This window comes from Orycteropus afer, unplaced genomic scaffold, assembly GCF_000298275.1.
Source record: "Orycteropus afer afer isolate SDZICR_OR568_19922 unplaced genomic scaffold, OryAfe1.0 scaffold00314, whole genome shotgun sequence".
Lineage (NCBI taxonomy): Eukaryota > Metazoa > Chordata > Mammalia > Tubulidentata > Orycteropodidae > Orycteropus > Orycteropus afer.
In genome coordinates, this window is record NW_006921901.1 from 2,467,552 (window position 1) to 2,478,470 (window position 10,919).

Below are 10,919 nucleotides of genomic sequence, written 5' to 3' on the forward strand. Positions count from 1 at the left end.
AGGCCCAACCTGGCAAATGTTTCTAGGCTAAATATTGTTTCTAAATTCCTCCCTCCTCTCCCTAAGGTGGGGAGCTCTGGTAGTGTAGTGCCTAAGGCATTTGACTGCTAACCAGAAGGCTGTCGGTTCAAACCCACCAGCCACTGCTCAGAAGGAAGATTGGACAATCTACTTCCGTAGAGATAAACCACCTGGGAATTCCACCCATCGACTCGGTGGCAGTGATTTTTTTTTTTTTCCTTTTCTCCCTAAAGTGGTTAGGGACCTTGGACTAGGTCTTTAAAAAAGACCAGATTGAGCTTCTGTTCAGGTGCTCAGTGGGCAGTGTTGTGAACTAGGGGATGGCCTAAGGTGATCTTAGAGTCGACTTCATTTTGCAGGTAAGGGAACAGAGGTCAAAGAAGGACTCGATCCCCAGCTAACCAGACTTCCGCGCATGCTGTGAGATGCCTGAATAAGTAAGGGGTAGGGGTGTGTTTGTGAAAGGGATCCTGAATATGGAGTGCGACAGACTTGGGTTCGAACAGAGCTGAGCTACTCAGTGGCTGTGATACTTCTCACACTCTTCCAACCTTGGTTTCCTCATCCGTCAGCAAGCCTTAAAGGCGTCGACCGGGTGATTGGCGCCGGGAAAGCCTGCAAGACCCGGATGGGACGTCGCGGCGACGCCCCCTGTCGGCTGGCCGGGCTCCCCGCGCTCGCCAGCTCGCGCCCAACGCTCCATTCGAGGGGCGCCCGGGGCCGGATGCCCGGAGTCCGCATCTTCCTTGGCCTTCTGGCTGCCCTGGCCGCCTGCGGCGTCGTCGCCTTCGTGGGCTACTGTGTGTATTTCGACTGGAAGCGGCGTGGCGACCCAGCGTTCAAACGCCGCCTGAGGGACAGTGAGTGCCGTAGAGGTGGCGGCGCGGCTGAGCTGGGCAGGGCGGGCCTCAGGCCAGGCAGCCGGACGGGTCCCACCCACTGAGGCGAGGCCCGGCCGCGGGTACCGCCGCAGCCGCCGACACCACCGTGGGGTCCGCGGCGCCGGGCGGTTGGGCCGAAGGGGCCCACGCAGGTCTTGGGACTTGCCTCCCAACCAGCACGTGCCGTGTTGTGTTTGCAGAAAGAAGAGCCGAACAGCCAAAGACTAAGGAACGTGGTGCTCAGGTGAAATGCTTTAGATAAACTGGTGTTGCTTTTAGTGAATTCGTTTTCCTTTCCGACAGTGTACTAGCTTTGCCTTAGGGTCTCACAGTTGGTTCATCCTGTAGATATTTCCAAGGCTTCTGTGAGTTGGAATAGACTCCAGGACAAGGGTTTGGTTTGGGTTCAGGTAAAGAGCCCTGGTGGTGCAGTGGTTAGGTGCTCGGCTACTTATTGAGAGGTTGGCGGTTCGAACCTAGTGGCTGCTCTGCATTTTCTTCCTTAGATTGCAGCCTTGGAAACCCTATGTTGCAGTTCTGCTTTGTCCTTCAGGGTCACTATGAGTCAAAATGGACTCCACTGGTTTGGATAGTACTACTGGACCGAACAGAGACCCACCCTAAGTTCTCCCTTATTTTTTAGATTTTATTCTCTTCCTATAATAGAAAGAAAGGACAATTTGGGGTTTTGAAAACGCAGCTATAAAGTAAAAATGTAAGAACAGCTTCTAACTGAAACAAGAAAGAGGAACCATTGCCCTGACACAGCCACACAAGACACTTAGAAACCCAGGCTGGGCAATGGATATATGGGAATAACTCCTGTTCTGCCAGTTTCTGTAATATAGGGCCTTTCTTCTAACTCAGAAGTAGAACATACCTTTTTTTTTCCTCTCTCTAATTTTTTTTTTTTTTTTGGCTTGAACAAACAGGAGTTTATTCTCTTACAGTTTGAAGGCTTTAAGTCCGAGTTCAGTGTGGGCTCTAGGGGCGGGGTGAAAGCCCCTCAACCTTGGGCTTCAGTTCTGCTTCCTGCTCCCAGCCCACTGAAGCTAGAGGCTTTTCCACTCAGACGGCTGCTGGCTGCTGAGACTGACCAGCCCAAGGTTGACAAGTAAAAAGGCATAATCCCGATGTTACCAAACCACATGGTAGGCCATTAATTCAAGTCCACTGAAAGTTCCAAGGTCGGCGTCAGAGCACGGCAGGCTGCTGAACAACCACATGGCTATGTGGAGGGTTCAAGTGTGCCATAAGCTAGCGCTCATTCCCCAAGGCTTTTCCTTATATATAGGATCCAGACCACATTCCCTAAGGAAGCTACACAGCTACTCACAGTAGAGTCCACCATGGAGTTGATTACCAGTCTCATCATGGAGAATACTACATCCAGCTGCCCAGCCACTCAACCAGGCCCAACCAAGTTGACACACAAACTTAACTACCACAATTAGTTATTGTCAATTGAAAGTGTTGTTTTGCTTTTTTATTAGAAGAATAATTTTCTCCAACAAAATCTTACAAAGACTTCCCATATATAAAACAGATGAAAGTAGACGGTTCTCAGCTAGACTTATTATCATGGTCTACCAAAAATCTTCCAAGGCCTTGGGTACATTAAAGTACAATCCCAGAGCTTATTGAAATAGTGGGCAAACCACTTTCCTACTGCCTGGAAATGATGGAAAATCAACTCAGGAATTCTTCCAGCCAATCTAATGATAATCGCTATTCCCCACCAGTCTAGAAAACTGGGGTACATATTTACCTATAACCCAGGATGTTGCTTTTCATCTTTTTGTTTTTCTTCATGCAATTTATTTTACGTGGAATAATATTCCATGTTCAAGATCTTCATTTAAAATGGAATTAATTTTAAAATAACAGTTACACATAATCATCTTGGTGGTTGGCCCCATTCAACTTTCATCAGCTCTTCTTCTTATATACATTTTCAGAATTAACCAAGTTTTAACCTTCATTCATTCATATGGTCAGTCAATGACTATTTGAAAGCCTCCTGTATGTAAAGCACTGGCCTAGATGCAGCAGAAGTCAGCAATTGTGTAATAAGAACAGTCTCCAAATAAGGCAGGGGATGAGGGCAGCAAATGCAACAACACCTCAGAGGCGGCAGAGATCATTTTCTAGGTAGTATTACCATGGAAAGTGTTTCATCTACCTACTGCTGTTTTGAGCTTAGTGGTTTAAAACAGTATCTGTTTACTGTAATCTACAGTGTGCACAGGGCTTGGTGGGGATAGCTCTTCTCTGCTCCACCTAACTACCACAGTGGCTCAAGACTGGGGGCTGGTCACTTGAAGATTCACTCCTTCATATATTTCTTGGTTGATGCTGGCTGTCCACTTAGCTGGGTTTGTTGGCAAGAGCACTCCATATGGCCTGGACTTCTTCCTCACAGCGTGGTGGCTGGGTTCCAAGAAGCCAAACACGTGTGTGTGTTTGTGTATAGAAGAGAGGGACAGTGCCAGGTGGTACTACCTCTGCAACATTGAAGCCTACTCAGTTTCAAGGAAGGAGACATAGACTCCACTTTTTTGGTAGGGGAGAGGCAAGGCTTATGAAGAGACCCTAGGACCAGGAGTATTGCTATGGCTATTTTTGGAAAATGCAGACCTTGGAGAAGATTGTGCCAGGCCTATTTAGGAAATCAGTTGGCACGGGAGTCACAGTGGGGAATAGGTGAGAAGTAAGGTTGAAGAGTGAAGTAGTGGTCAAGTTAGGAAAGGCCTTGAAGGCCGAATCAAAGAATTCTTATTTAATGAGGAAACTGCATAATATTTCTGTGCAAAGATTAAAGCGAAAAAGAAAAGGAAAGAAAAACTTTTTTTTAAGTTACATTGATCTTGCAGGAGTGAGCTAGATGTATTGGAGAGAACAAGCTATTCCAGCAGTGTAGGTGAGAACTAGTTGACCCTTGAGCAACTTGGGAACTGGGATACCAACCCCTCATGCAGTCAAAAGTCTGTGTATAACTTTGACTCCCCAAAAACTTAACTACTAATAGCCTACTGTAGCCAGAAGCCTTACCGATAATATAAACAGTCCTGATCATAAACCCAACTGTATTTGTACAAAACAGTAGAGTTAGCCTGTTCCTTCCTGCCTTAAATCCCACTGCTTGCTTCTCTTCCTTACTAATAAACGTCCTTTGTATCATTTTTTTTTCTTTTTCCAGAATAGGGAACATTTGTCTGAATTAAAAACGTGTTCAGATACCCTTTCTCCTCAAGTGATTTTCTTAATGCTCCTGGAGAACTTGTCTGCTGCCTCTTGGTCTGCAGAAGCTGCTTTTCCTGTTATCTTGACGTTTTTAAAGCCAAAGCTTTTTCTAAAATTATCAACCCATCCTTTGCTGGCATTAAATTCTCCAGCTTTAGATCCTTCACCTTCCTTTTGCTTGGTCATATAATGACTTTGCTTTTTCTCAAATCATATCAGCATCTATAGGTGTACCTTTGTTATAGCAGTTCTGCACCCATGAGATAAAAAGGTATTTCACAAAAAGTGCAAGGGTTTGTGCACCTGCTTGCATAGTAGTGTCAGTGATGACTGAGAATAAACGTGAGGAATAGTCCAGGAAGGGTAGATAGTTCACAATGACTGCTTGATTAAAATAATGGAGAGGCAGCAATGACTTCACACATTTCCTTTTCTTTTTTTTGCCATGGTCTTTGTGCTGGATTCATGTATCTTGAAAGGCAGGCAACAGCAGCTGCGGACTTCAATCTGCTGTACATATCAAGTGGTTCAACTTTTCCTTGTAATGCCATGACTTTGCTTCTTGGGAGCATTTCCAGCATTACTAGTGGCACTTCATATGGATCCCATAGTGTTATTCAAGGTTGGTATTGCACTAAACACGATGAAAAATACTTTTACACAACACTGATTTTCACATATTGATCTGGTCTTTGGAACTTTTATGTTGATATGTGAGGAGTGGGTGTATTATTATTGTTACAATTAGATTTCTCTCTCACTCACCCCATCATAATCTGCCTAAATCAGATCACTTGATATCTTCCCTATAATATTCCATCACTTATACTTTCTTTACCAAAACTTTCACTGAATCTCTCTACATCTCAAATGCTATCTTTTCTGAGAATCCTTTCCTTATTCCCCAACCAGATGTAACATCTCTGTACTTTGAGCCCTAGCAATCATTGGACTTCATTGTTGTACCTAGAGGTACTTGTCGTTTTTCTTGGTTAGACTGTTAATTCCTTGTGCTTAGACATATGGGGTCTTGGTTTCCTATTCCTTCCAGCTCTTCCTAGAGGCTTGTTCTCACTAAACATCTGTTAAATGAAATCCATGGTTATTGCATATTTACTAATAAAAGCTTAAAAGGAACCACTCCTAGGCTTGTGCTATTTTACAGAGAAAATTCTTGAGGAAAACAGAAAACTTTCTGTATGTAAAAGATTGAAACTGAAGTGAATGGCAGTGGAATTGATTTTTTGGGCTACGGCTTGCCTATCCTCCCTTGAAAGACCAGCCCTGGGCATGTTACCAGTGATGATGCCATTTTGTGGCTATGGCTACCTTCCTGAGCTATACTGAAGCAAAACACTGTCTCTTTAGAACACTAACTGCTAAGCTTCCACCATGTCCCTCTACTTGTAAGGGTTCACATACAAAAGCCTTAGCATATCTTTTTGTCACCTCTATTATAGAGAGTAGGGTTGCTATAAATCTGAATTGACTCAGTGGCAATGGGTTTGGGTTTGGTTTTTGGTTTACTAGAGAGTTGGAGCCCTGATGAGGCAGTGGTTAAGTGCTTGGCTGCTAACTAAAATGGGAGCCGTTTGAACTCACCAGCTGCTCTGTGGGAGAAAGATGTGGCAATCTGCTTCCATAAAGACTTACAGTCTTGAGGCAGTTCTGCTCTGTCCTATTATAAGGTCACTGTAAATTGGAATGGGTTTGATGGCAGTGGGTTTGTTTTTTTGATTTACTGGAGAGTTATGCTCCATGAAGAGGGAACACAACATTCTTGACCTCAATGACCCTGTAGGCCAGAGAAATCATTGCAACCAAATCAACAAAGCACTGTTAATACCCTAGACAAGAAAACAGCTTAGCAACATACACAGCTACTTATGTTATAGTAGTATTAGTTGCAGTAGTATTTTTCCTGTGTATTTAGAAAGCCAGGTAAAATATGGATGAGGGTTATTATAAGATCTCAGTCTAACCTGAATATGCCATGTATTTTCATACATATATATATATCAGCTAGAATTCTAACTCCATTTTAAGAAATTGTTTTAAATATTACAAAGAACCAACTACCTTATGTCGTACTTTGGAGTTAGATTCAGCTCAAGATTTTTTTTTTTTAATTAGTTTGATCAGTAACCATATGGTGTATGTTTGTTACTCATTGGTAAATATTTTGTGAATTCTTTTAGTTGTGGAACCCAGCAAATGAAAAATTGCAAGAACTTTTTCTGCAAGAGATACGGATGGGAGAACTTTGGTTATCTAGAGGTAAGAATGTGAATATTCTTTTGTAAGTAGTTATTTATGATAGTTTCTGTTCAAGAAATGCCCTGCCCTACCATACTGTATAATTTATATCATAATCTTAGAAATGAGCAGATTGGGGAGCAAAGCCAACTATAGGAACACCTCACTTACTGTCAGGTGAAAGTCTGAATGAATGAATGTTCTAGATTACTAAATGGAAGAACCTTGCCTTCTTAGAGAATTCTTAGTAATAGTACTTATTTTTGATGATCAAATCATTATGAACCACCATACTTATACTGTCTAATACAGTGATGTCTGTAGAGTTTTACTTACAAATCAAACTTCATAAATCTTTGAGTTTTCCTCCCTGGATATGTGATTCATGCCTTATTTTGAAAAACTTTAAAATTATGCTCAAAACTTATCAATCTGTTATAGGAGAGCATAGAATGGGAGTTGACCATCTCAGCAATGCCCTTTTAATGTGTGGGCAACCACAGGAACTTCTGAAGGCTTTCAAACACATACTCCCTCCCAGGGTATTTGAGATGCTTTTGCACAAAATTCTCCTCATCTGCCAGGTGAGCACGTATTTAACTATCTTTAGGAAATGAATATAGTAAATAATTACATTTAGCTTGATTACAAAAAAATAGCAAACTATGTATGTGAAAGGCCCAAAGTTTTAAATGAGCAAGTCTTTGATTTTTGTTTGCTTTTCTTGCTTTAAGATGAAACAAATCTATTCTTTTATATTCCTTTTACTAATAATTAATTGTATATTTTGTTGAATATTATCCATGCTTTAACATTTCAACTTTAAAACTTTAAATTTCAACTTTAAAGATTGCATTGTTAATATTTTGTTTATCTTTATACTTCCAAAGACATCATACTTATTGACAGTAATATAGATTGAGTCCTTTTAGATTTTAAGTGACTTAATGGCTTAAAAACTAGATAAATACAGAAAGGAGTAAATTATCAAAGCAGAACAAAATGTCTGCTTTCTATTAACATGATCAAACACAAATTACTTTCATAAATTTAAACATACAGGTTGATTAGTGTTCTATTAATTACAAGTTTAGATTGGTATCAAATGAAATTCATTCATAAGCCAGGTGAGTAATAGATGTCAGTCCACTTATATTTACCAAATTGCTTGGTATACTTGTGCATCAATTAGAATTTCCTCTAATGCTTAGATTTGTTTCAGAATTCATTTAGTCGTAAGACACTACTTTAACTTGGGTTCACTTTTTACATTGATTCTATGTCCTATTGTTGGTCTGACTTAGAATCATTCACATTTGACTTAGATTTTGAACAAAACACTAAACAATAACAAAAAAAAAACCCATCAGACTTTACTAGAGAATAATAGTTACCTCTTAAACATTGCAAAGCTAGTCTCAGATGGGATTCTTCCTAGAGATAACATGAAAATATAGCCAGGATAAGAAAGTATAATGCCTACTCTTATACAAGAAGGGAGGCAAGAAAAGGATCGTGTATTGAAATGATTAGCAAGTAACTATTTTATGTATTTACCAGCAATTTGAGGCAGACATGAATGAACAGAAATACTTGGAGGATGATCCTGATTGAAAAAACATTTCAACGTATCCAAAGTCCAGTCAGAATACTATGATACTATATAGTATAAACAACTGCTCAGTGATACTTCCATTTATTTTACTTTTAGTAATAAAATTTTTTTTCTATGTCATACATGACTGAACACATATTTTGCTTTAAAATTAACAGTCACAATTGAAGAAACAATGGTTTATTTTTCTAATCAAGTGACCAAGCTGCTGAATCTTAAGGCCTCAAAAGTGCTGCATCTCACCATTCTCACTGAACAAAACCTTCTATGTGATTATTCCTGGTACACAGCAGTTTTGTTTCTCCAGTGTTTTCCATTTTTCAAACAATCATGGCAGACAGTTTTACATGGTGACTTGTTTTCAGGGGATTCTATCAAATGAATCCTCATTTCCAGTGCAACAGCTGTTAGCAACATTACATCAAAAGCCCATCTATCAGGACTTCTCTATCGTGGTTGGCCAAGGAGTCCTGCTTTGGCTGCCAGAGCTTCATTCTGCTGAATATGATACTCCTGAAATCTCATGGATATTCGTTGTGTCATTTTTAAATACTTCTGTAAGCAATGTTCTGAACAGGTGGTCTAGAAATACAAAAGGAAGATTCTAAGAGGCAAAACAAAAATACCAGCTTTTAAAAACGTACTTCAAAAGAATAGTGGGTGTTTTGCTTTTTTCATTAGTGTACTAGAGAATTAAATACAATTAATGTGTAGCAAGTAACCAGTGTTATACTTAGCATCTTTCCTAAACAGTTATCTAACAAGTACTTTTGATAGCTGATTATATGCTAAGTTCTTGACATGAATGTTTATCAACATCTGCCATGGAAGGAAGTTTTATTGTCATTTTGAACCAATTTATAAATGTTTTGATGAGCACACTTCTAATGGGATTGGGATTTTGGAGTATATTTAGACAATCTGAGCCATCAAGTTCAAATTTTGCTCTTTTCCAGTTAACATGAGTTCTCAGGGTCAGACAGAAAGGCCCCATCAAGTTTTTCTAGCCAGGTCATCTTGACTGATAGCTAACTGGTAAGAATCTCTGCTGTGGAACAGTAACTAAAGCAGCTGCAGGCATCTTCTCTTAAAATGTGTGTCTCGGTACAATGTGACAGTCATATTAAAATTTAGCATTGTTAATCTTGATGCCTTAGGTCCCTGGCTGCTTCAGTGCCTTTGAGCAATGGAACATATAAAAGGTAGGCAAATTCCTATAAATGTGAACAAGCAAAATGCTTAGGGGAATCCTATTTGTATTGTTTATCAAAAATTTATAGAAATTTTAGTTAGGTAACACTTTTCATCATACCTCTTCAGGTTTTACTTCTCTTGTTGTGAAGTCTTTAACACAGTCCAAAAAGCAGGTTTCTGTTAGTTTATTATAGGTTCCAAGAAATTCCTTAAACTATAAACAAATCAAAAAGTTATTTAATGTTTATCCCCTTTTTAAAAAATTGTGGTGAAAATATACAACACAACATATGACAATTCAGCCATTTCTACCTGTACATTTCAGTGACACTGATATATTCTTCACGTTGTGCAATCCTTCTTGCTTTATTTATAATAATTTATTTGTAATATTTTTAAAAATATTCCACCACACCAGGTAATGTTTGGTTTTTAAAACAAATATGCTTTGAAACTTAATTGCCAATGTTTTATATTTAGATAAAATACTCTGTAATAACTGAAATCATAGTTTCTTTTGCTAATTTAAATGAGTATAATAGAATATACAAAACATAATTTTCTAGTTGAAAATTTAGGTTTTCCTTATCTGTCAAATGACCGATACACCTGCTTCATATAATTTTTGGAAATAAAATGTTTATTTTGTGAGAATACTCACCTGACATGGTTGCATCAAGTAGTGTCTTACTTTTTTTTGCAAAAGCTTTTTTCCTTAATGCCTTACCTGTTTTATCTGATCAGATTCTGGTATTTGTGCAGCCATATTCTTTTAGTATGGTTATAGTCACCTGATTTAAAAATTAAAAAAAAAAAAAGTTTGTCAATCTTTAAACCAGTCTTTTTAGACTAACTGAAGACTTAGACCACCAAAACAAGAATAGTTGATGAAATAGGATTGAAATATGGCTACTAAAGTTATTGTTCATATTTTATAAATCCCTGAGTATATAATTATATGCCTCCTAGATCATTAATGACAACAGAACCTTAGAGTTTATAATTAGTATTTTTCATGTTACTATATTCTTGGGTATTACAAACCATGAATGTGGATGGCTGCTATCAAAGGTCTAGACAGGTGAGTCTACCAAGAGGTGCCTTGGAAAAAAGGCCTGGTGTTCTACTTCTGAAAAACCTGCCACTTAAAAGTCTGTGGAGCACAGCTCTACTCTGATGCACTGAGGGATGCCATGAGTTAGAACTTACTTGACAGCAACTAGTTTTTCTTAATGTTACTATGGAACCCAAAGGCCCTGTTTTATTTATCACCCATCTTTCTAAACCTCCAGTTTTAAGATAGTTTGCACTGCTTAAAGGAATAAGGTAGCCCAAGAGAACTCTGGTGCCTTCCTATAAGTACCTGAGATAACTATCCCACTGGTTGATAATGTAACTTTGACCTATGCAACTAATGATCCTTTTTATTTCTCTATGCAAATATAAGGTTTCTATTAATTGTTGAAAAACACCATCTACTTATACATTAACAGTACTCGTGAAAAATACTTAAGGGTTCTGGATATATGCACACCCATGTTCATCACAGCACTATTTACAATAGCCAAATGATGGAAACAACATAGGTGTCCATCAACTGAAGAATGGATAACCAAACTATGGTACATACACACAATGGAATACTATGCAACGCTAAAGAATAATGTAGATTCTGCAAAACACCGCATAACGTGGATGAACTTGGAGGA

At 39.1% G+C, this 10,919-nt stretch overlaps 2 protein-coding genes across 2 annotated transcripts; one reads left to right on the forward strand and one right to left on the reverse strand.

Moving 5' to 3' along the window:
• The first annotated feature begins 745 nt into the window (after positions 1–745).
• TOMM20L (translocase of outer mitochondrial membrane 20 like) lies at positions 746–8,015 on the forward strand. Its single transcript, XM_007951875.1, has 5 exons — positions 746–881; positions 1,103–1,146; positions 6,344–6,422; positions 6,843–6,985; positions 7,962–8,015. The coding sequence occupies exons 1-5, from the start codon at positions 746–748 to the stop codon at positions 8,013–8,015; spliced, it is 456 nt and encodes a 151-aa protein (XP_007950066.1).
• A 448-nt stretch (positions 8,016–8,463) lies between these two features.
• TIMM9 (translocase of inner mitochondrial membrane 9) lies at positions 8,464–9,976 on the reverse strand. Its single transcript, XM_007951876.2, has 3 exons — positions 9,938–9,976; positions 9,329–9,424; positions 8,464–8,598 (listed from the first exon to the last, which is right to left on the reverse strand). The coding sequence occupies exons 1-3, from the start codon at positions 9,974–9,976 to the stop codon at positions 8,464–8,466; spliced, it is 270 nt and encodes an 89-aa protein (XP_007950067.1).
• Between the last annotated feature and the right edge of the window lie 943 nt (positions 9,977–10,919).

Bases quoted from the DNA above. Each gene is read 5' to 3' on its own strand.
- TOMM20L (XM_007951875.1), top strand. From the start codon at position 746: ATGCCCGGAGTCCGCATCTTCCTTGGCCTTCTGGCTGCCCTGGCCGCC. The intron at 6,423-6,842 runs GTAAGAATGTGA...AATCTGTTATAG, and splicing joins AGAACTTTGGTTATCTAGAG to GAGAGCATAGAATGGGAGTT. The intron at 6,986-7,961 runs GTGAGCACGTAT...TGTATTTACCAG, and splicing joins AAATTCTCCTCATCTGCCAG to CAATTTGAGGCAGACATGAA.
- TIMM9 (XM_007951876.2), bottom strand. From the start codon at position 9,976: ATGGCTGCACAAATACCAGAATCTGATCAGATAAAACAG. The intron at 9,425-9,937 runs GTAAGGCATTAA...ATTTGTTTATAG, and splicing joins AATCTGATCAGATAAAACAG to TTTAAGGAATTTCTTGGAAC. The intron at 8,599-9,328 runs GTATGATGAAAA...TTGTATTTCTAG, and splicing joins GAGAAGTAAAACCTGAAGAG to ACCACCTGTTCAGAACATTG.